Source organism: Vicugna pacos, chromosome 3 (genome assembly GCF_048564905.1).
Source record: "Vicugna pacos chromosome 3, VicPac4, whole genome shotgun sequence".
NCBI lineage: Eukaryota > Metazoa > Chordata > Mammalia > Artiodactyla > Camelidae > Vicugna > Vicugna pacos.
This window is the reverse complement of record NC_132989.1, coordinates 71,312,213-71,338,049: the sequence shown is the minus strand read 5'-3', so window position 1 is coordinate 71,338,049 and position 25,837 is coordinate 71,312,213. Positions and strand designations below refer to the sequence as shown.

The window sequence follows — 25,837 nt, the reverse complement described above, 5'->3', positions numbered from 1 at the left end:
AAATAACAAATGTTAGAGAGGATGTGGCGAAAAGGGAACCCTAGTACACTGTTGGAGGAAATGTAAATTTGTGCAGCCACTATGGAAAATAGTATGGATGTTCCTCAAAAAACTGAAAATAGAACTACCATATGACCCAGCAATTCCACTGCTGGGTATATATCTGAAGAAAAACAAAAACACTAATTTAAAAAGATACATTCACTCCAATGTTCATAGCAACATTATTTACAACAGCTAAGATACGGAAGCAATCCAAGTGTCCATCAACAGATGAAAGGATGAAGAAGACATGGTATTCAGGGGAATACTACTCAGCTATAAAAAATAATTTTTTTCTTTTAAAGAATAAAAGAAAAAGAACAACTTGGATGGACCTAGATGGTATGATGCTTAGTGAAGTAAGTTAGAGAAAGACAAATATTGTATGTTATTACTTGTATGTGACATCTAAAAAATAAAACAAATGAATGTAACAAACCAGAAAGAGACTCACCAATACAGAGAACAAACTGGTGGTTACCAGTGGGGGAAGAAAAGGGGACGGGGCAAGATAGGGGTAGGGGACTAAGAAGTACAAACTACTACATATAAAATAAGCTACAAGGATATATTGTGCAGCACAGAGAAATACAATCATTATTTTATAATTTTAAATGGAGTATAATCTATAAAAATATTGAATCACTATATTGTACACCTGAAACTAATACTATAAATCCACTATACTTCAATTTTAAAAAACAGATAATTCCTTGATAAATATTTATACAGGTATAGGATATATACATATACATATAAACACACAAACATATCCTCATATACCTGTCAACATAAAAGTCACTATAAAACAACACAAGGGAAATTTTTAGAAGAACAGAAATGTTCTACAACTAGATTGTGGTGATGGTTGCATTACCCTATAAATTTACTAAAAAAAAATCACTGAACTGTACAGTTGCAATGGGTAAAAATTACAGTATGTAAGCTCTACCTCTCATGTGTACAGCTGCTTAAAAAAAGCCAGCACCTTAGAAGTGAAACACTAAAGACTGTTTCACTAAAGTCAAGAAAAATAAGGACTTCACTAATATGTAACATTACAGATACTTTTCAGTGCAATTAGATAAGAGAAAACCCCTTGAGGCATAACAACTGGGGATGGGTGCAAGGGCTGGTGGGAGGGGAAGACTATCTCTACTTCAATTTGCAAACAATATATTTAATTGAAAAACCCAAAAGAATCAATGGAAACACTATTCCAAACAATAAGAAAATGTTGTAAAATGGCAGACTGTAAGACTATATACACAAATCAAGCCCTCACATATCTAACAATAACCAGTAAGAAGAAATAATAAATAGAAAAGATGACCCCGTTTACAACGGCAAAAACACAGACTTAAATTTTAACAACAATAAACAAAAACCCACATAAGGAAAACTATAAAATAGCATGTCTGAAAGAAGCAAAGTGAATAACAGGGAAGAAAAACCACGTTCTTGAAAAGAAAGATTCGGCATCATAAAGGTAGCATTTCCCCCTAAAACAACCTATTAATTTAATGTAATCCTAATGAAAATATCTTTAGGGTTATTTTTCCTGAAGCACAAGTTGATTATAAAGTTAATTTGGAAAAACTACTAGAAAAATCCTAAAAAGGCACAGCAATGACTGGAGAAAGGTTCTAGCCCTCTAAGGTATGAGAACATGTTATAAAACTTCTATGATACAGGCATTATAAAGCTTCTCTGTGATACAGACATACAAATACACCAATGGAACAAGATACAGAAGTATACCCTAATGCCTATGGAAACTGATACATGATTAAGGAGCTGTCTCAAATAGTGGGAGAAAGAGGACTTTTTAATAGGTACTATTGTTCCACTGGTCTGTCTTACAAAATGTTTAAATGAGAAATTAATTTTGCCCATTTTTGAACTTTCTATATATGAAATCAGACAGTATGCCCTCTATAGGTCAATTCCTTTCACTCAACATCACTTCTGTGAGAAACCTAAGTGGTGCTGCATCTATCATTTAATTTGTCCTTTTATTGCTAGGAGTATTCCATCATACACATACACACGTTAGCATTCTACTGCTGGTGGGCATCTGGGCTGCCAGGAGCATTGCTGCACAAATATTTCAGTAGGTAAACACACTTATCTGTGATGGGTCTGCATACTCACACTTATCAGTCTTACTAAAAGCAAGACAACCAAATACTATATGTATCTAGATGTAATGCAACATGACAATTGGAGCCAAATCTAATGAAGTCATTAGACAAATATGTAAAATGACATTTAAAGTATGCAGCCAGCCAAATTTAGAATAACTCGGTTTCTTCAATTAATACATGGCACAGAGTTTGAAGAGTGGAAACCAATGTAAATTAAAAGAAACTTAAGAGACATCAATCAGATGCATTGTGAAGATGACCCTGATTTGTGTACTCTTGAAAATACCCCTCATAAAAAGGTAAGTAAAAAATAAACTTATGATCTATGTCAAATACTGATCTATTAGTTCTTAAAAGAGGTATAAATAAAGTTAGTATATATTATCTTGTATTTATGCAACATAAAAAGTGCAGAGCCCCACTGCTATCTATACCTGTCAATAACTTCAATTTTAATTTTTAAAAAAATTTATAAAGGGAAAGGGAGAAGAAAATAAACTGAGAATATGAAAGTTACTTTCTCTAAAGTGACATTCAAAGCTATTTTATCACAACAAAAGTATTAGTAGACAAGGAACTGAAAATCTAAGGGAAATATGAGATAAACACATAAAAGACAAGACTCATACATGACTCTTTCTAAAAAGTGTATTACGTATTTTTCTAAATTTTGAAGATATGGTCATGAGAGGAACTTATTTTTTTTACCATAATCTGAAATCTTGGTCCTAAGGACTTTAAAACTTGACATACATGTTTGGGGACCTAATTTGTATATGTAAATTTACATACACACAAATATATATATTTATATATATGCATTTTTTAGTCAAATTGATTTATTTTAAAAAAATCAAAACCTAGAAATAGAACACATAAATTCAGTCCATCTGTTAGTAAATATAAATGTCTAAATAAAAGGAGAGAGCAAGAAAAAATTTTGAGACTATTTATGAAAGCAGTATCACAAGATTTCCAGCCAACTTACAAAAAGGAGGGGAAAAGCTGGATTTCAAGAGAGATTAACCAGGATTTAGCTTATCTAAATAAGATGTTATAGTTAGAAAGGGACCATAAAATAAAACAGCAGCTCTACATTGAAGGAAGCTTATTTGTTAGTCTGGCAAATCTTTGTGTCTCTATCAAAGTCAATATGCAACAGAAAACTAAGTAAAAACAACATTACGTTCCGTGGTCAAATCTAATAATTGCAACAAAGATTAAAATTTAGACAAAACTAAAAACACAAAACAAATGGTCAATAGTGGATGAAAGAAGCACAAACAGGACACTAGTTAAGAGAACGTTAATAGCTGTTTTTCCTCTCATGTAAGATCTCAGTTGTGCATCCAAGTAAAACATTTGAAGACATTTAATGTACCATACCATTGACTAGATGAAGCCCAGGAAGGGTTAATATCACAGTATTCCCCTTAAACCAACTCAAAAGACTCTAGCTACCAAAACAAGGTATGAATGAAAAATTTAAATTTTTCATCTGCAAACAGTAATCATGATTAAAAAGGATGAAATGTAAATTAATATGTGAAGACTGCTGCCAAAAACTTGGTCCACAAAAGCACAGTTGATTACAACCACATAAAAATATCACATTTTAGACAAAGAATACAAAATGGACATATAAGGAAAAAGAGACTGATAGAACAGCAAGTTTATGGGTGATTTTCTTTCTTTTTCATCTACTATTACTAAATTAACTTTCTTAAAAGATTTTAAATGCTAATGTTATGTTCAAAATGTATTTCCTTCTTTTGTATAGCTAAGGATACCAACAATAAAATGAAAAGACAACCTACAGAATGGGAGAAAATACCTGCAAATGATGTGACTGACAAGGGACTAATTTTCAAAATACACAAACAGCTCAGACACCTTAATATCAAAGAAACAAGCAATCCAATCCAAAAATGGGCAGAAGACCTAAACAAGCAATTCTTCAATGAAGACACACAAATGGCCAATAGGCACATGAAAAAATGCTCAGCATCGCTAATTGTTAAGACAAATGCAGATCAAAACTACAATGAGATATCACCTCACACCAGCCAGAATGCCCATCACTGAAAAGTCAACAAATGATAAATGCTGGAGAGGATGTGGAGATAAGGGAACCCTCCTATACTGTTGGTGGGAGTGTAGATTGGTGCAGCCACTATGGAGGACAGTATAGAGGTTCCTTAAAAAACTAAAACAGACTTACCACGTGATCCAGCCATCCCACTCCTGGGCATATATCCACAGAAAAAATTCAAAAAGACACATGCACCCCAATGCTCATAGCAGCACTATTTACAATAGCCAAGACATGGAAACAACCCAAATATTCATTAACAGATGACTGGGTAAAGAAGATGTGGTACATATATACAATGGAACACTACTCAGCCATAAAAAAGAATAAAATAATGCCATTTGCAGCAATATGGATGGACCTGAAGATTGTCGTTCTAAGTGAAGTGAGCCAGAAAGAGAAAGAAAAATAACATGATATCACTTACATGAAGAATCTAAAAACTAATAACAATAATAATGACACCAATGAACTAATTATTATTTTGATTTCTTGAATATGCGTAAGCACATTTGACTGTCCTTTATGACTGGATTACCATATTCTGTTGATTCTTATTTTGTAGCTGGCTTTACTCCTTTGATAACTATGTAAGTTTAAAAAGCTAAAGATCTAATCTGTTCTTAGAAACAATAATTGGTACATATATGTAAACTAAAAAGAAGTGCAATATACTGTATATATGTATTTGCATGCAATATAAAGTGTATGTGCAAACTGTAATAATTCTACACAATAAAACTGAAAAAAGGAAAAAATATATTTTCTTCTTTTTTTGTTGTTTTATTAATGAAAAGAAGGAAATTCTATTAAATAGGCAAACTAGGTCACCTGAATAAAGAACCCAAAGGCAAAGCCCAGAATCAGAGAACTTCAGGGTAGTAACTAGTCTAAGAAGTCTTGCATTCTCATCCAATGCTTTTTACAGAGTGGTGTACGGGTCCACTCTAAGTTCATAGCAGGATGAGACTGAACACAGACCAGGTTTCCCTCCCTAAGTCACAGATTTTTCCCTTCCAAGCATTAATTAAACTTCAATAACTTGCATACCACCATCAACATTTTTTCCAGTGTATCAAGTGCCTCTAACACTACTTAACTACTGTTTTTCTCAATTCATTTTTTCTTCTCCTCCCCTTTCTTAATTTGGTAAAATAAACATATAAAATGTACAATTTTAACCATTTCTAAGTTCACAATTCAGTGGCAGTTAAGTACATTCACACTGTTAAACAATCATCACCACTCTCCAGGTCCAGAAGTTTTTCATCAACCCAAAGAGAAACTATGTACTGATTAAACAGTAATTCCCCAGTCCTTTTCCCTCCAGCCTCTCGTAACCACTATCCTACTTTCTGTCTCGATAAATTAGTCTATCTAGGAGCCTAATAAGTGGAATCGTACGGTAATTGTCCTTTTGCGTCTGGCTTATTTCATTTAGCATAATGGTTTCAAGGTTCACCCATGTTGTAGCATGCATCAGAATCTCAACTTACTTTTTTAGAAACATTTTATTCACTTTACACTATAAAACCTATGAAACCACCAACTTGATGTATTAGATCATACAAAGTTCTATTGTAACTTAAAATGTTCACCTGAACACCAGTTAAAAACATCTCCTAAATCACTGACAATATGTCAGCATACTCCAGAAAACACTGCACTGTGTATGTATGGGGCTGCTTACCAGAAAACTGCTGCAGAGCAAAGGCAAGAATTATTAAACTAATTAAAGCATAAAAAGAGAAATTCATTATCCTTCATTCTTAAACCTTTTTAGATTATGGTTTTTAAATAGAAAAATAATCACTTCTGGGCTTATTTTTATTATTAGTCAAGGATTATTCCTTTATTTATGTTTTTACACACACAAAATGAAACAGTCCTGTTTTCCTGAAATCCAATCATTTAAATACTCTGAAATTTGCATAAAGAACATTATTGGAGGGAAAAAAAAAAAACCTTACTTGGTAAGTTGGGATTTCTTTTTTAACAGCTATCTTTTATTAAGTGCCAGAATATGTCAGAACTGTGCTAAAAGCACACCATTCACTCTCTTTCAAGCTTTACAGCAAAGATATGTGGTGGCCCCAATTAATATTCTTATTTTACAGGAAAGCAAACCACCTTGGAGAGGTTCATTTCCCCAAAGTCACACAGAGAATGAGTGGCAAACCCCAGACCTAGACATGGATCTGACACCCAAGCCCTTCCTAATAGAACAGTGGGTACTGTGTCACATTTGAGGACCCTTAAGAGCATGTCTTACAGTGAAAAACTTTAGCCTTGGAGCTCCAGAAATCTGGCAATTTCCAGATACATCTGACTTGATTTTAATATTGTTGATCTCAAGCATTCTTTTAACCTTTTCTTGAGATTTGGAAGCATTAACTGAGTTAAGTCCTTAAATCCAAAGCTGGCTTAAAAATGAATGTATTTCTTTTCACTACAGAAGGAATTATTTCAGTGTTCTCTCTCATCTCACCTCCAAGGCATCTCCCAACAAAGTTAAAAGTTGTGAATTCTGCACCAGTCAGAATGGCCATCATTCAAAAGTCCACAAATGACAAATGCTGGAGAGGCTGTAGAGAAAAGGGAACCCTCCTACACTGTTGGTGGGAATGCAGTTTGGTGCAGCCACTGTGGAAAACAGTATGGAGATTCCTCAAAAGATTAGGAATAGACTTACCATATGACCCAGTAATCCCACTCCTGGTCATATATCCAGAAAGAATCCTACCTCAAAAAGACACCTGCACCCCAATGTTCATACCAGCACTATTTAATAGCCAAGACATGGAAACAGCCTAAATATCCATCGACAGATGCTTGGATAAGGAAGATGTGGCATATTTATACAATGGAATACTATTCAGCCATAAAAATGACAACATAATGCCATTTGCAGCAACATGGATGTCCCTGGAGAATGTTATCCTAAGTGAAATAAGCCAGAAAGAGAAAGAAAAATACCATATGAGATCACTCATATGTGGAATCTTAAAAAAAAAAAAGAAAAAGAAAAAGAAAAAGACAAATGAACATAAATACAAAACAGAAACAGACTCATAGATATAGAATACAAATTTGTGGTTGCCAGAGAGGAAGGGGGTGGGAAGGGACAGACTGGGAGTTCAAAATTTGTAGATACTGACAGGTATACATAGAATAGACAAACAAGATTATACCATATAGCACAGGGAAATATATACAAGATCTTGTGGTAGCTCACGGTGAAAAAGTATGCACCAATGAATATATGTATGTTCATGTGTAACTGAAAAATTGTGCTCTACAATGGAAATGGGCATAACATTGTAAACTGACTGTAACTCTATAATAAAATAAATTTTTTTAAAAAGTTGTGAATTCTGAATACAGTTTAAAAACTATAGCATCATAGTTTTTAATATGAAAAAATAGAAAATATTTCCCTAATTCCAAAGCCCCACACACACATACCCCTTCTAAAATCTTTTTTGTGTTTTCGTAGCTGTTCTTAAATCCATTACTTTTATTACTAGTCACTCTCACTGCTCAATTTTATTGGCTAAATAATCACCTATTTATTAGTATTTAAAGAAGATGAAAGAACTAGAAATTATTATTAAATCAGTAATAGCAGCAGGCAACACTTACTGAGGAGTGACCACATACCACACTTTAAAGAGACTGTTACATTTAATATATAATAAGGTACTTCTATCAGCCCCATTTTATAGATGAAGAAATGGACCTTTAGAGATTAAAAGACCTGATCAATGTCATACCACTATGGAGCTAGAAGAACATGAATTCAGACAATCAAATATACCTTCCAATATATATAATATTCCAATATAATTATTTCACTCAATATGCAAAATCAAATATCACGGTATTTGTCATGGCTATATGAAATTTCCTTTTGTAAAATACTGCAACAGTTACTTTGTTATTAAATATTCTATTCACATATTACACCAGAAAGCACTAGAATTTGAAGCCGGTGGCCTTGTCTCCTGGGTCACCTCTGCCACTAACCAGCTCTGCAACCCTAGGCAAGGTACTTACCCTCTTTAGGCGACTGTATTCTCATCTGTAATGTGATGCAATAGGACAGGATAAACCCAAAGACCTTTTTCACCTCTAAAAGTTTGTAAATGTTTATTTAAAAAAATAGCGGTTAACTTAAGACTGTGCAACTTACTAGCCTTATGCTGGTCCCGCTAGTTTAGGGAGTCAAGAAGAGGGAAATAGAGATTGCTGTGATACATCACTCAGTTCTCCCTCTTTTTTGTTGTTTTTAAGCATCTGTTCTGTTATATAACTGTAAAGCTGTCAGATCAAATCGTGTCAAGTAGTTTATGCTCTGCCCATGGGAGAAGCAAAAAGGCCTAACTAGATTCTACATGAATGAGAAAGCTTAATATCGCCTTAAGCAAAGTAACTCATCAAAAAATTTACGCAGAATGAACAACGAAGTGTAAAAAGTGTCCAAATTAATTTATAAATTAAGCAAATGGCTTGTTCATTAATCCTGGCTAACCTGTATAAAAACTTAATAACTCACATCTCTTACATAAGAACTCCAAGATGCCCACCAGCTATTTTACACCCATCTATTAGTAATTCATCCCTTTTTCCGAAAAATTATATAACTATCTGAAAGACTGAATGCTCTTAACAAGAAAAAAAATATGAGAAAGAGTTAAAAATCAAATTCCTATTATTGTGATTTTTCCCCTATTTAAGGTTAATCACTAGATATCAAGTATACTCTTAAAATAGGGGAATATATTTTTTAAATTTAGTTCCTAAATTATTTCAAGATTCTTATAGATTATTGCTATTATTTGGGGGTTTTTGAAGGAGAAGATCCAAAAAAAAAATGGAAATTTTAGAGCTGAAAGAGTTCTTAAAGAAAAAATAACAATCTCAACCAAGTCATGATCCTACCTCTCCTGACTGTTTCCCCAACACCGAAAATAGGTTAGGTATCCAAGCAACATAATCCGCAATGCTCTCAACCTGTTACACAAAAAGCCTGTTTCTGGACCTTATTATGATTCTTTTCTTGATTCTTCCCTTGTCTGTTTTCTCCCTAACGTCATGTCCTTCCCTAACTAACCTAGTCTCTGTGCTACATCAGCTCAACTGGTCTACCGTACTCACTTTTATTCTTCTACCTCTCCCGCCCTACACAAAGCCCTAAAGCCTAGATCAATCCTTCTCCACTCTTAGAGCTGAGTTTTTGAGTATGACAAAAATGAAACCACTGAATAGGCTGCTACAACTATCCAACCTCAGGTGGGCTCAACACTGCTCAGACATCCTTTTCTGTCCTCTGGGAAAGGAAAAACATTTGATTACGTACAGGTGAGAACTGCCTATAAGTTTATATAGGTAACGAGGCAGACGTTAAATGGGGTTCATACCTATTGCCTCTTTTTATTTCACGTAGAAAGCAAAATCATCTTTTGAAGTAATAATCACTGAGCCAACAGTGGACTATGTGGCTACTTCTAGCCAACACATTTCACATGCATTCCCTGATAGAGCTTTTATCACAAACCCATGAAGTGGGTAATTTAATTATCTCATTTTGGGATGAGGAAACCAAGACAGAGCAGCAGAGTAACTTGCTCCAGGGCACACTATAGAACACGGCAAAGCTAGGACTTAAACCCAAACAGTCTGGCTCTAAGGACTATTCTTTCAGTCACCATGCTGTGTCTGAAAACATAGCATCTTAGGACCCTAACTAAGATGATATGATTGCTTACACATATGAAGAGAAATCTTACCAGTTTTCTTTCTAAGGGTTTAACTCCCTCATGTCAAAGAAATGGTCCTTGATCTAAGAAATCATTTAAACACAAAGGTACTGGGTATTTGGAATATCTAAGGGCTTCAAAAGCAAAATCTAATCATATGGCATAGAATTTGGGGCCCCTAACTGGGGAATATGTAGAATACTAGTTAAGGGAGTGTGCTCTTGAGCCAAACTGCCAGGACTATCTCCATGTGACCATGGGCAAATTACTTGAACAGACAGAGGAAAAGGATCTCCGAGGAAGGAATACACTGCCAGGGTAAAAACTAGTAACTTTCAACATATATTAAAATTTTTACATCTAAAAACAAAAAACTCAGAGACAAACTATAACCAATATGACACATACGAGCTAGGTTCCTTAAAACAAATACAATTTTGAGGGTGGGGAGGAGGTAATCAGGTTTACTTATTTATTTCTGATGGAGGTATTGGGGATTAAACCCAGGACCTTGTGCCTGCTAAGTTCAAATTCTACACTGAGCTATACCCTCCATTCCAAATACAATGGTTTTTAAACTAAGATGCAAATAAATAAGCAAGTGGCATAAACAGATAATTCATAAAAAAGGAAAAACAAACATCAAAAATGTTCAACTCCTAATGCTGGAGAGGCTGTGGAGAAAAGGGGACCCTCTTACACTGCTGGTGGGAATGCAGTCTGGTGCAGCAATTATGGAAAACAATATGGAGATTCCTCAAAAGACTAAAAATAGACCTACCATATGATCCAGCAATCCCACTCCTGGGCATATATCCAGAGGGAGGCTTAATTCCAAAAGAAACATGCACCCCAACATTCATAGCAGCCCTGTCTACAATAGCCAAGTCATGGAAACAACCTAAATGTCCATCAACAGATGACTGGATAAAGAAGCTGTGCTATGTTTATACAATGGAATACTACTCAGCTATAAAAAAGAATAAAATAATGCCATTTGCAGCAACATGAATGCGCCTGAAGATTGTCATTCTAAATGAAGCCAGAAAGCAAAAGAAAAAATACCATATGATATCACTTATATGTGGAATCTAAAAAAAAAAAAAAGACAAGGTTATTTACAAAACAGAAACAGACTCACAGACATAGTAAACAAACTTATGGTTACCAGAGGGGGGAAGTGGGAGGGAAGGGATAAATTGGGAGTCTGAGATTTGCAGATACTAACTATTATATATAAAATAAACATATATATATATATATATATATATATATATATACTGTATAGCACACAGAACTACATTCAATATCTTGTAGTAACGTATGGTGAAAAAGAATATGAAAACAAATACATGTATGTTCATGTATGACCGAAGCATTATGCTGTACACCAGAAATTGATAACATTGTAAGCTGACTATACCTCAGTTAAAAAATATCAAAAAAATGCTCAATTCCTATTTTTTTAAAAAGTTGATCACAAATATTTTTAAAACAAATTAATTTACAAAAAATATTAGTATACACATATGATTGTAGAGAAAATTATCTGGATGGGGTTACATTATATTGTTAACAGAAGTAATAACCTGGTGAAGGAGCAAGGAGGGACTCAAGGGAGGGGACAGGTGGGGAAGAAAGGAGATTCCATATGGAGCCTCCTTCCTCAAACTACTCACTTTGTAGTAAGTCTCTATTGGATGCATCTGATTGGCAAAATTTAGGTTACATGCCTGCATCTGACCTCCAAGGGAGACAGAATGTGATTTGGGAGGAGGCGGGGAGGCAAATTAGGGCTCATAGGGCTAAAATGAGACTCATAAGCAAAGTCAAGTCAGAACATAAATACTAATGGCCACAGCCAGGAATGGATGTGAAATCCTTGCCTTACTATCTACGCACTTGGAGCAAGATACAGAGAGAGCTACTGACACTCCTCAGATACATATGCAAAAGCTTAGCAATAAATTAACAGGTGATATCTGAAAGGAAGAAATAAAAATGTGCTTGTAACTGAAGCGCCCACCTGGCCGACAACATACAGTTCTGCAGAAAAGACATTTGCTGCTGGAACACATCAGCCACTCAGCCCCTCAGGACCCAGATTCCTGAACACTGTTAACAATCTCACAGGAGCAGTTTACAAAAGTCAAGAAAACAAAATAAGAACTATTTAAATGAGTGTATCATAAAGTCTTGTCCTTCATTTCAACATTAGACAATCTCAATTTCTTTATTGTTTTTACCTGGCTTCTTTACCATATAAAAGATCTGACTTCCTTATGCTTTATTAAGGTTAACAGGGGTTTGGCATAAACCTCAAGGAAGCAGGCAATTTTAAAAAATAGTCTAAATAATATGCATATTGTTGTGGATGTCTTTAATAGAAAATATCACAGAGGTTTGTCTCATTTAGAATCACGAAGACTGTATTTTCATTAAAAAAAAATCTAGCTCAAAACAAAAGCAAAAACAAAACGTGGTGCTTAATTTTGACATTCGACTGATGAAATCTTCTGCTGAGTCACAATCACCATCACCACCCACCACCATCCCCTAATATTTTCACTACGCAACTAAAAATGTAACCAAGGGTTTCCACTATCTGCAGAGCATCACATCATCTTGGAAAAACAGCAGCCTCTGAACCACAGGCTAACCATTCCTCTCTCCCAGGTTTCCCCAACTCTGCACTCGAAGCCGCGGCCCCATACACCTGCCCGGCAATCCTCTTGCAAACTCAGGTGGGTTTGCTTACCCAGATCAAGTGAAACTGTTTTCTTACCTTTCACTGGCAGCAGGCCTAGGGGAAAAAAGACAGTAGTAGCCTTCCTATCTGGCTTCAATACAGATTTACTAAATAAACGAGTAAATAAATGACTAAACAAAAGTGTGTATAAATAAAGTATGCGCTGGTGCGAGGAGGAAGAGCTGCCCCAGATGAGACACATACACAGTTCTGCTGCTGGATGAAGAGATGGTCCCTCAGCAGGCAGAGAGAGAAGGAAAGGCCCTCTAAAAAGAAGCCAGAAAGCATGCTGAGAATGGCAAATAGCTGGGTTCACCAAGACAGTTAAGGTACATAAAAAGACATAGCAGTAAATAAAATGAGGGTGGAACACACCAGACTAGAGTTTGGACTTTTATTTGGCATACAGTAGGAGGCAATTCAAGATCCTGAGCAGAAAAGAGACACCCAAGGCTATGCTGTAAGACAACTTATCCAGCAGCTGTGTGTGGGATGCATTAATAGGTAGAATTTAAGGAAGACAAGTTGAGAAACACTTATGAGTTCCTCTTAAGTAACTCAGCATACTTCTTTTAACATACTTTATCACATGATAGTGAGATTTACTTTTCTTCATCTAACCTACCAGGCTCAGATCTCCAGAGAAGCATAATCTATTTTTCCAAACATATAGAAAGTAGGGACGGGTCAAATAATCTCTGATGTCCCTCCTAATAACTTAGGTGCCCACACGTGATTACTTGGAGGAAGAAGATAGGAAAAAAGGTCTTAATTTACAGAGGGGTGGTATTGTCAAATTTGTTTATAATCACTTTTTATAACTTGGAATGCTTTCTGAGGATGACAACAGAACTACAGTTTATCGCTTGCTTACCTTGCACAAGGCGTTATGCTCAACACCCCACACATACTATCCCACGTATTCCTCAAAATGACCCTATGAGGCAGGTATTCGTACACACATTCTCCCAGAGAGGAGGCTCAGGTGTGGAAGGTCAGGTAAGCTGCCCAGTTCACACAGCTAGTAAGTAAGTGTCAGAGTCAGTTTCCAAACCTAGGCAGTCTGTCTCCAGGGGGATTTCACCTGGTGGCCAGGCTGCCAGGTCAAGACAAAAGGTCAATATAACCCATGATGTAACTGATTACACAACTATCACAGAACATATCAAGCATACTGGTCAATCACTCCTTAGGCATTTGATTTTTTAAATCTTGCAATATCTTCTCTTCAGACTTTAGATGCTTGTTCTAATCACTATGATCCATCTTCTTCAGAATGCTTAAATGTTTACTACACAATAAATCCAAAGCCAACTGTTTTAAAGTTTAAAAAGTGAAAGGGAAACAAAAGCTGACAAAGTAAAATGTCTATCAAATATTTCCTTAAGAAACTACTATAAAATAGAGCTAAGGGGAAAAAATGAAATTCACTAAGTTGCATTATAGTTTTTTTTTAATTACCCATTACTGAAGAACAGAGATAAATAAGACCTTGAGATTTAGATGATACTAGACTCAACACAAGCTAGTGAGCAAGGTTTGTTTGTTTATTTTCAGTTAAGGCAAAAATGACCCCAGAATAGGGCTTCATTATTAGGATTCTGACTATCCAGATGCAGAGATAGAAAAAGATGTCTGCCCTCTTCATGAGTCAGACAGCATCCATCGTTTTTTATTCCATTCTGATGATCACATTTTAAGAAAAAGCACACCAAAAAACTGGAATGCCACCAGTGGGAAAAAACCAGGATGGTAAAGGATCTAGCAACCATGGTACAGGAGACGAGGAACAGGAACTGGGAGAAATCAGTGAGGTCAAGTCTTGGAAAAGAGGAAAGAAAGTTACCTTTCAAATATTTGAAGTGTCAATATGTAGATGAAAACTTAAGATTTATTCTACATATCCCTAAAGAGTAAAGGAAATGCGCATTGGTGGGGGGAGGGGTAGCTCAGTGGTAGAGTGTGTGCTTAGCAAGCACAAGGTCCTGGGTTCCATCCCCAGTACCTCCATTAAAAATGAATAAAAACCAAATTATCTCCTTCCCCAACCAAAAAAAAAATTAATTAATTAAAAAAAAAAAAAAGAAATAGGCCCTTCCAACAATAAATTCGACCCAAATGTATCACACTGCATGAAAACCCAGACCAGTGAATTAGCTGGTCAAAGAGTGTGGAGAGTTACAGGTGATCCAGTCCAACTCTGGTTGGAGTAACAACTCTACGCTCCGTTGTAAATAAAGCCACAAGAACTTCCATCTCCATCCAAGCCAGTTCTAGCAAGGAGAGCCACGAGTCCACAGACTTCAGTTGAGTGGTTACTGCATATGAAATTGTAAAATCATATGAATCATTTTATAAAAGAAAATTACGTCTTTTTTTGTGGTTGCCATTCTGTGAAGCTACTCAGATAAAAGTATTTTCCAAACAAAAGTTATTCAGAATCACTTCAACTTCTTTTTTCATGGTTTAGAAAATAGTATCAATAAATCTCCTCAGCCTTGAAATTTATTTCCAGTACTTTTAGATTTGCATTGTATTACAAAACTAAATACCAAGACTTCTAGCATGTGGTCGCTTTTTGCTAAATTTATCTATATTTTCCACTCATATACACAAATAATTAATAGAAAACAGGACCAAATCTAAAATTAGAAGACAGATTCTTTGCCTGGGATCCACAAAAGCTATAAAGGGGATTGCATGAATTATTTTCAAGCTTTAAAAAAAACATGCATTTCCCCTACATTAATACATGAACTAACAAAAACCAAAGATTTTCATAATTTTAACTAAAATTCTACCAGCTCAACTCGTTTGGTATATTTTATCTCATGAAGAGCAAAAGCTCTGATTGACAAGTGGTAGAGAAATCACAATTTTAAAAAAAAGTAAACTACTGCTTTGAAATGTACCTCAAAAAAAGTGCTGTACAAGGGGTGGCTGTGGGGCAACAACCATAATAAAAAGGAGAAAAAGATGAAGAACACTGAACTAGATACTCAAAAATATATATATCCTAATTTCATTGATGATATCAGTACTAGCTCACCTTCAGGAATATTATCACATTTAATTCTGCCAACAACGTTTTGAATGAACTCTGTTGTAACTACCCTTTTATGAAGCCAGGGTTCAAACCTATGTCTCTTTAGCTTAAAATGTGGCCTTATACTGCCTGTGAATAATAACTACTGTTAACTTAAGAATCAGTTCATCTGATATATTAAGGGTGGGCTGATCCAAACTCGAAAGCACTGGTATATATGTATAAAAGACTTATAGACGACGATAAAATTCCTTATCAGTACAACTTACTACTTTACCAATCATTATACAACAAAAAGTCAAGATCATTGACTTTCCTCCATGTCTCCTCATTCCTAAATTGGCTTCTCTCCTTACAGTTGTACTGACAATACGCTTCCTCAGGCCTCCAGTAGCCTCTCAACTCCCAAATTCAAGGGATTATTTGCACTCTCACCCCTCTTGTCCTTATGACAGACGAGACCCAACTGACTACTTTCTGCTACTTAAAAGTCTCACTCTTTCCTTGGACAACACTCTCCCTCAATGCTACTTCTTGGTTTCTTTCCCTCCTCAGTTTCTTTCAGCAACTGAACCCACTCCTTTGCACAACCCATGACTGGAAGGGTCCCTGCAACATGCAATCTGCCACTTTTTTAAAAGATGCAATTTACTAAACTGACTTGTTTCCAATTCATATTTGCAAAAATCTTTGTGCATTTAGATTTTAAGGGAACTTTTAACATTTCAATTCACAATACTTCACTAACACCATGAAGGTAGGATTTATTTGTTTTTCTGCCCAGTAACATAAAGACATTCAGTGAAAGCTACTTTTGGTGTTAACCTGAAACATCTCATTGGAGGAGCTGTAACTAAAATAACACTTTTTTTAAAAGTATGTGTTAAGTCACAAACTTTCTGGCCCAAAAAATAGGTTGGGTTAGGTGAGTAGATCCCTCCTACAGAGCAGATAAACCTTAAGGTCTCATATACCAGCTCTAAAATTCAATGAGTCTTAATAATTATTTTATAACACCTTTAATAAATTATCACTCTTCCCTGATTATTTTTAAATCATCATACCTTTCCTTAATAAACTTAACCTTGGGTAATGTTGTTGTGGTTGTTGGAAAGAATCGTGAAATAGCCCTACTATCAACGAAGCATACCAAATTTAGAACTTTAATTTCAGGGTTAAATACACAAAGGATCAGAAACTTAGTGGTGTGTGAAGAGAGAAATCACTGTAAACACAATAGTCGTGCCATTCTTTTTTTCAATTTAGAATCAGAAAATCTTAGAAATGGGAAGAAACATGAAGGTTTTGAAGTCCTACCAACCAACAATCCTTGCTACAGAATCCTTGATAAAATATTTTTGAACATCTGTCTGAATACTCAATCCTTTTATATTCTAATTACCTCTAAAAAGTAAGTCTTTTTGCCTTGTTAGTCAGATGGCTGCATAGAATACACAGAGAAGGCTTAAAAGGGTTAGTTAGGTAGGAGCTAAGGAGAAAAATGTTACAGGTTCTTTTCAAGTTTTCAACCACTGGTAAAATAATGCTCAAAATCCCATGATAAAAAGCACATCAAGATCACTTGCAGACTCGCACTAATTAAATACAACACTACCAATTCAGTGAACCTCTTTGACATGTGTATCAACAGAATCAATATAAAGGTGTAGGGACTGTGTTTGACACCCTGTGGAACTCAATCCCCAAGGACCTAGGATAGGTACAGTCAGGGTACATGCTGTCCTTAGCAATCTCTACCTACGTAAGTTCTCTAAAACAAGACTCATCTGATCTTTCAATGTCCAAGGTCCTTTTCACCTTCATAATTCCACAGGACATGTCATTAAGAAGAGGCATGACATTTCTGCGAGGGACGGTACATGATATGGAATCATCTGTTTGCACAGAGAATAAGTGACTCTTCAACCAATCAGAAAAAAAAAGTTTAGAGTAATTTAATAAAGAGAATGACTGTCAAAAGCATCTAATCATATATTTTTTCTCCAAATCAAAGTTAAGCCTTTTGTTTGATGTATATTGTATCTTTATCAGAGAAAGCATATCATTTGTAATTAATTGAATACTATTTCAAAGGTCAGACTAATTTGAAACTTGTTAGAACCTAAATCCACAGGTAAAGCATCTTAGGTCATAATTACTCAAGCAGCAGGCCAATGTGGCTATTGATGTAAGCTTTTTCTAAGTTCCCTAAACCAATCCTCATCATGAACTCAAAGAGAGACCACTATATGACAGCTACAGGCTTTCCATGAAAGACTGTGATATTTTGCTTTTGTACCGGAAGTCTTATCACAAATAAACTTTTACCAGGTTCCTTTCACCACTACATTACCTGTGCTCGCTTCCGCTCTCCCCCTCCAAAACAAACAAACAAACAAAAAGATTAAAAAAAAACAACAAAACAAACTTAGTCTTGTTTCTATTAGTCACTAAAAACCGCTCCTCTTGTAGGAGGAAAATAAGATATAGTTTGCAAAGATAACCTGTACATCTTTTGTACCTACGTACATTCATGCAAACAGATGATACACTGCACAAACCCAGATCCGTTTGGTGAATTCCCTCCAGGGCCCAAATGTGTGTATTATGCAACAACCACCATTCCAGACTTTAATCCCCGTCTGTGATGCTGTGATAAAAAACAAATGGCCAGAGTATAATCTCCTAGGTACCTAGGCACATTTGCGAGGGGACAAAACAAGAATTGCCATATTGTCAGAAACCTTGAAAAAATGATAAAATACGTAACAGTTCTGAATCACAGTTACAAGTTTTCCTTTAGGGAGTCTTTTAGCAACCTGTCTCTTTCCCCGCAAAAAAACCTCACTCGAGAGCATTTCGACTGAGGGTCTGAAAGGCTATCCCAAAGGGGGACGGGGTCGTGGTTATTTTAGAATCTACTCCAGGTAAAATACCCATACCAATTTCCAAATGCTGAAAAGCTAGTGAGATACTTCTTCATCTCTCCCAAAGGGCTATAATGGGAGTAAATGTAATCCAGGTCCCTGAGCCATAACAATCCAGAGCTTCACCCATCGATCTCCTGGGGCACAGGCCTCGGGAAATTGCATAATGGGCCCCTAAGAATTAAAACAAAATTGCAGTAACCTGCATTCTGTAAGAGAATTTAAACAATACCTATTCCAAAAGTAGTTAAAGGTAAGGGAGGTGGTTAGAGCATCTTTGGAGGCCACCTGAGTGGCTGAACCCGAACCTCAACGCTTCCGCTCCACCCGCCACCAGGTCCGCTTTCCCCACGCCAAGGCCATCGACTCGAGAGGACAGGCTCCAGGCGGGAGAGCCGGGAGGGGAGGGGAGGGGGCTCGGCAGGCAGCAGCCGGGGAGCAGGACGCCGGCCGCGGCGGGCGGAGGAAGAAGGAGGCATTCCCTCAAACAAAATGGTGGCGCTGGCGCGGAGGCCGGCACACCTGGGGGCGCACCACACGCCCCGCGGGGGAGCCGGCCGGCCGCCCGCACCTGGACGCGCGCCCCGGGCCTGAGCGGCCGGCGTGGGCCTGCGCGGCGGCCGATTCCCCGGGGCGGCCCGCAGCGTGTGGCCCGCGTCGCCGCCCGCAGAGATGCGGGGCCGGGACCCGCGGGGCGCGAGGCCGAACCAGGCAGTCTCGGCCTCGGCCCGCGGCCCCGACCTGGGACGGGCCGCGCACTCACCTCGGACGCGCCGCCGGAGCCGCCGGAGCCCGGGAAAAGAGGCGGAGCCGCGGGAATGAATGGAGCCGGCGGCTGCTCGCGGGCGACCCCCGGCCGGGCCCGGGCCGCGCGGCTGGCGGCTGCCGGGGCGGGTGCTGCCGCCTGCCCCTCGCCCGGGACGCCCGGCTCCTGGTCGGCGGGTCGGCCGCAGCCCACCGTGCCCTCCGCCGGCGTGACGCACTCGCGCTGCAGCGCCTCCAGTCTTTGCAGCCGCGCGGCGCCCGCGCCCACCGCGAATCCCCCCGCCCGTCCGTCCGCCCGCCCGCGCCGCGCGGCCCCTCCTCGGCGCCGGGGACGCCGCCCTGCCTCCCGCCAGGCCCGCTCTTCAGGCGGGCGCCGGGCAGGTACTGGCTTGACCGGCCGGGGGGCGCCACGCGGCCCCCGCCCCGCTACCCGCGCCCCCTCTTCCCGCCCCGGCCGCCGTCGCTAGGCAGAGCGCGACGCCCCAGCTCAGGCAAGGGCCCGGTATTAAAGAGTGACCTTGGCTTAGGTATAAAAATAGGTGCGGGTAAGCTGCGGGGACCACGACGCTCAATTTGCGTATTCCTTTAATGTCAACATTCGCAGAGGCCCGTTTGCACGCCCCACGGAGTTTTCCTCCAGCGAGGGGCGGGACCTCCGGGAATCTACCCCCGGTGGGCGAGGCCAGCTCGGCCTCGGGACAGGGATGCGGAGAGCGCCGCGAGGACGGAGGGACCCCTCCCGCCACCTCCCTCCTCACTGCCTCCCAGGAGGATGCGAGGGAAAAGGAAGCCAAGAGTCCCTTTCACAATCTGGACAAGCCCAAGCGCCCAGACTTCCATCTTGAGATAATAAGGAACCACCAAATTCCTGCGTTGACCTCTTCTCTTTCAGAATCTAGCACAAGCAAACACTCCCTGACCCAGAAGGACGGCAGCTCCACCCACCTTTCCTCCCCTTCCCCTCCCTACTGACTTCATCTGCCTCAGAGCCCAGGGCCCTGTTGCTAATAACACTCCCAAGGAAGAAAGATAAGCTCTCAAGTATTTAGAGCATGGTAGATTTCTTTAAGGTAAGGCATGCCATGGTTTCAATAGGTTTAATAATTGTATTGAGGAATAGTATTTGTATTTGGGTAATTTTAAGACTTCCTTGCATCAATAAACTCTGAAAAATAAACTCATCATCTAAGAGCAGTGGCATTGTTTTCAGCTCATCCAGATACTTGAAATTGCATCTTTAATTCCTCGGAAATATTTAGCAATCACACTACCAACCTTTCATGAATTTACTGATGATCAACGAAATCAATAAATATTTCGAAGAATACTTGTTGCTAGAGATATACTTGATTCAGGGTTTTTTTAATCAAAGACTTCTGCTTCCAGTTGCTCGTAAGAATCAACCTCACACTGTTATATTTAATTTGTAATATTTAATTTGCAGCAATCTTAAATGTTATACATAAAATAGTTACCATTTTTAGTGGACCCTAACACTGAACTAGATTTAACTGAGTGGGAATTTTGAATTGTTGAATTGTTTTAATCCACAGCAAATCTTGAGTGAATGAATGAAGTTATATAACGTTTGAATTTGTATTTCCTGAGCTGTATGTAAGTAGGAGTCCCTGGGGCAATTCCAAACAATTCCTGCCACTTTGGGAAGATGTTCTTTTGGCTACCAGACTGCAGGTGTTGAAGCCTTGGGCCCTAGTGCAAAGCTAGCCAATACAACTTGTTCGTAATGTTTGAAATGCATGAGTGTAATTGGCTTTTAGATATTATTTCAGTGCATGAGTACTTGTGCCTGGGAGGCCTCTCAAATGTCTGGCCACTTTGCTAGGAATAAGAACTACACCCTCCCAGTCCCATAAAAGAGAGGGTCCAGTGGCCCCCATTCAATCAGCTAAGCCCAGCTTTCTTCCTATGGCAAGGTCTTTCCTGCTGAGACCTACAAAAGTCCTGTCTCCTACCTTGTGATGAGTGTCCTGTGAGGAGGCTCTGACTTCATTCTCTTTACTTGCAACAGGCTTTGAATGTTTCAAGGGGAAAAAAAATTGCTTCTCTGTTTGGCTGAGATGCATGAAATCTTGCTTGTATCTTTACCCACATTCTGAGGATCCATGCACTTGTTGACTGAAAAAAATGCAGAACCTAAAAGCTGAGAGTTACATTCTATTCCTAGGACATTTCTGAGGATTTAAGCCCAGGATGCTGCCTCTCCAATCGATCACTCTAAGAGACTGCTCCAAAGAGTCAGGGGAGGAGTCAGGATACATAGGAGTTTTTGCAACAAAGACCAGGTAGTTGGACATCAAAAGATTACTGTTAATTAAAGAAAACCAGTTATCTCAAGTTAAAGAATTTAGCACATTTCTATACGTGGGAAGATGCAAAAGTCTGGGCTCATTGAAATCATTCCCTTGATGTGCATGCACTCAGCTGTCTAGGACCAGTATCCTATTCTTTCCCATCTTGAGTTCACTCAAGGTGTAACTTTGAGGGTTGTGTCAGAAAACCGGCTGCCAGTCTGTCTCCATTCTGAGCTCCCTCCTGCCCTCCATTGTGGGCGTGCTGCAGTAGTGGCTGATGACTTGATGGCTGCAGTGTCCTTTGTTTACTGATACGGCAGGCGATATTTTGCATTCACAGGCTTTTAGTGGACAAAGAACTAAAAAAATAAGTTTTTATCAGATTAATACATGCTGTAAATCACTATCAAAATATTTTGAAATATGCTTTGAGGCTTTTGTCTAAAAAGTTTTGTAGAGAGTAAGAGGATGATGGCTTTGGTTTCATTGTTGTATATGCTTCCTTTTATTACTTTGTTAAGTTATAAGCAGAAAGAAATATATTAAGAGTTCTCATTGCATTTTTAGTATATGTCAAAAGGGGAGTGGAACCATGTTAAGAGAATCTTGCCACAACACTGGATTTTGGATGTTGCTGATACAAATGACCCAGCAAAGAGCCCTTAATTTTTACTGGAAAAGAGGAATTCCTAACGGCTAAAATAATGACTAATATTTTTGATTGTTAAGAAATTGCCAGGCACTCTACTAACTTCTTTGTAGAAATTAACTCATTTAATTCTCATAACCATCCTTCGAGATACATATTAATGTTATCCCTAGTTTACCTAAGAGGAAATTGAGGCAAACAGAAGCTAAGTAATTTGCCCAGGGTCACACTGCTAATAATCCTGGCAGTTTGGCTCAAGAGCACACTCCCTGAACAGGTGTTCTATACCACCTTTCATGGGCACAAAAATCCTACGCCATTATGATTGAATTTTGCTTTTCAAACCCTAAAACATACCAAATACCCAATACATTCATGTTTAAATAATTTCTTCAATCTAGTAGTATCTTCCTAGACGTGAAGAGAGAATTAAACCATTAGTTAGAAAGATAACTTGTAAGGCTTCCTCACATATATATTAAGCAAAATTGTATGATCTGTTAGTTTTTGAAAAGCAAAAAAAATTTTTTTCACATCTTTTAAGGGTAATTGTTCTCCAAGTTTTTTTTTTCAGGTTCCAGAGTAGAGTTATAAGTTTTGTTTTTATATTTATTTACTGAATGGAAGAAACACAGTTCCTCGGAAAAGATTCCTCACCATCTTTGACCCCCCATTCGACTTCAGTGGGTAGAATTAGGATCCAACACAAACAATACATATGTTTTATGTTCATAAAATTACAGTGAGAAGGTTTTAATGACTGAGGTGGTCCAGGGGCTTTTAGATCTAAAAGATTAGCCAATTAGTTTACTAGTTAGCTAACAGTGTCAGCCACGGCAAAGGGGAAGGGAGAAGGTAACCTTTCCTACTCCACCAGAAGAAAAAGGATTGCACATCACAGAAGGCTTTAATCCTTCCTCGCGTAAACAAAGTGTGTCACATAAATGCTTTCAGGATTAAAAGCAGCATTTTGATTGGGTTTTCTTTGTCAAAACACTGTAACTATCTGTAGATTTCAAATTCCTGAGTGACACTTTGAACTGAGAAGGAAAAAAAAAACAAACTAAAGAACAAGAGAAACAACAGGTTTGAGAAGACCAGTTACATGTGTTCTTCTAGACTGGTTGGGTCTAAAATGAGATAAAAGCTTAAGCACAGGGCATTTGGTAAATTTAGTGTCTGTTTAAGAGAAAGAAGATGTGATATTTTTCGTATTACCAAAGAAAAATTACAAACATATTGGCATCCATGGCAGATACTGCAAGGTGCCCAGTCAACATCCATTTTCCCCTTTTCTCTGATGGACCCAATTCTGTTCAGGGTGGCAATGTGCCCAACTAAAGCCATCTTCCTTCCCAGGCTCCTCTTGCAGCTTAAATGACCATTCGACCAATGAAATGTAAGCAGATTATTTGGTGTGGCTTCCAAGAAACGTTTGTTTTTCTGATAAGAACACCCTGAGCTATCCCTTTGCCTTTTGCCATTTGTACTTTTTTCTTCTTCTTGTCTGGAAGAAGGACTTACCTTGGGGATCAGAGCAGCCACCTTGTACCCAGAGCTGACCATGAGGATGAAATCTGTGACTTTACTATGCCAGAGCCAAGACATGGGAACATGGGACAATGGTAACATTATGAAGCTCCCATACCAATGCCAGAGTGCCTACCTCCAATCTTTTCTGTTACTTGCCAACAAATGCAGTCCTCACTAAAATTCTAAGTTAGCCACTGTCTCCTTGATACACATAGAAAAAAGAACACTGTCCTATAACATATATTCTATACTATGTAGATGCTGTTCTTGGATTTTGCTACTGTCTTAAGTAACTGCATTTTGCAGAAATCAGTGCTCTCTGTGACTTACCTACCTAGTATTTGGTGAAGAACACATACTACTTCCTGACTATGAAAAAATATATCTTATACTTAATCATATAGTGCATTTGATTTTACACGTTTCACACCAGACCTCAGTTAAGTCTCAAATATCACTGTGAGAAAGGACAAGTGACAGTAGAGAGTGGTCTAGAAACAAGTTACTGGCCAAAGTAATCACCATGCCAAGTACAGAAAGAATACACAGAAAAGTAAGTTACACTTTTCATGCTTAATTAAAAACAATATGAAAATGAATATATGTATACTCACGTATGACTGAAGCATTGTGCTGTATACCAGAAATTGACACATTGTAAACTGACTATACTTCAATTAAAAAAAGCACACACACACACAAGTAGAAGAATCAAGACAGAGAGAGGGATCCTAAAATTAGAATGAGTAGTCTGTACTTTATAGAAAGCAACTTGGCAATACATACCAAAACTGATGAGAGTGTGAACATGTTCCCCTTAATACTAATCTTAGAAATTTATGTGAAGGAATTTTTCAGGAAGAAGAAAAAATTAACTACAGTCTAATGTTTTTTATTGAGTGTATTTCCAAAAGTGCCTATTGAATAGTTAAATGACAAGAAAATAAGTAAAATTTTCAGAACTGTGAGGGAGAAAAAGCTAAGTGCATGAAGATGTCATGAAGCATTTTTTTCAAGAAAGCCAAAATGTATAAATAATACCATGAATGTCTAAATCAGTATATTGCTATCAATCAAAGAAATACAAAAAAAGTTTGCCTATTTTATTGCCAAAAATAAAAGATTTTTTTTTTAACTCTTTTTTAAAATTTTTTTTAAAATTTACTTTTCTGGGGGAGGAGGTAATTGAGTTTACTTATTTGTTTACTTTTTTAGAGAGGGTACTGGGGATTGAACCCAGGACCTGTGTATGCTAAGCATGCATTCCACCACTTGAACTATACCCTTCCCACAAAATGTATTATTTTTGATTTCTAATAACCACCGCAAGGCTTACTGAAACAGCAACTCACTCTATAATAGGTTGGAATGCAAAATGGACCACCCATCTGGAGGCAAAGTATCATGATCACCATTGTCATTGTTGCTGGGTTACATTTATTAAACGCTTAATGTGCCAGACATTATACTAAATATTTTACTTAAGCTGTCTTGTTTAGTCCTCATACCATCTATTTGAGGTAGATGAGGAAACTGAGGTTTAGGGAGGTGAAGAAATTGATCCAAGGTGGCAGAGTAGGATTTTGCCCACTGTCCTGAATTACTCTAGACTTTAGACACTAGACTGTAGACTTAACTGCACTGCTTCTTAATTAGTATATATCCAAGCATCAAAAAATAATAATAATAACCCCCTCTCAGCCAATGTTACACATCTATTGACTCGACATGTGTCTTTTGAAAGGTCTGTCATGCCAGGCTCTGTGTTGGGTAGACTGTGTGATGTGATAAAGTGACAAATGCGACTGCGAGAAAT

General features: G+C 37.9%; 1 protein-coding gene across 6 annotated transcripts in view; it reads right to left on the bottom strand.

Annotated features, from left to right (window-relative positions):
- FAM169A (family with sequence similarity 169 member A) overlaps positions 1-25,837 on the bottom strand; it is an 85,045-nt gene that overhangs the window by 42,259 nt on the left and 16,949 nt on the right. For 2 of the 6 annotated variants that reach the window (XM_072958503.1, XM_072958504.1), the window contains exon 1: positions 18,365-18,483. The exons of 1 other annotated variant lie outside the window; for it this stretch is intronic. In XM_072958503.1, the coding sequence (XP_072814604.1) occupies positions 18,365-18,370 (6 nt within the window). In that variant the 5' untranslated portion in view covers positions 18,371-18,483. Of the gene's footprint in view, positions 1-18,364; positions 18,484-18,994; positions 19,016-19,525; positions 19,801-20,044; positions 20,359-25,837 lie in introns of those variants that run through there. 3 more of the 6 variants (XM_006197582.4, XM_072958505.1, XM_015245568.3) reach the window with 3 other exon arrangements.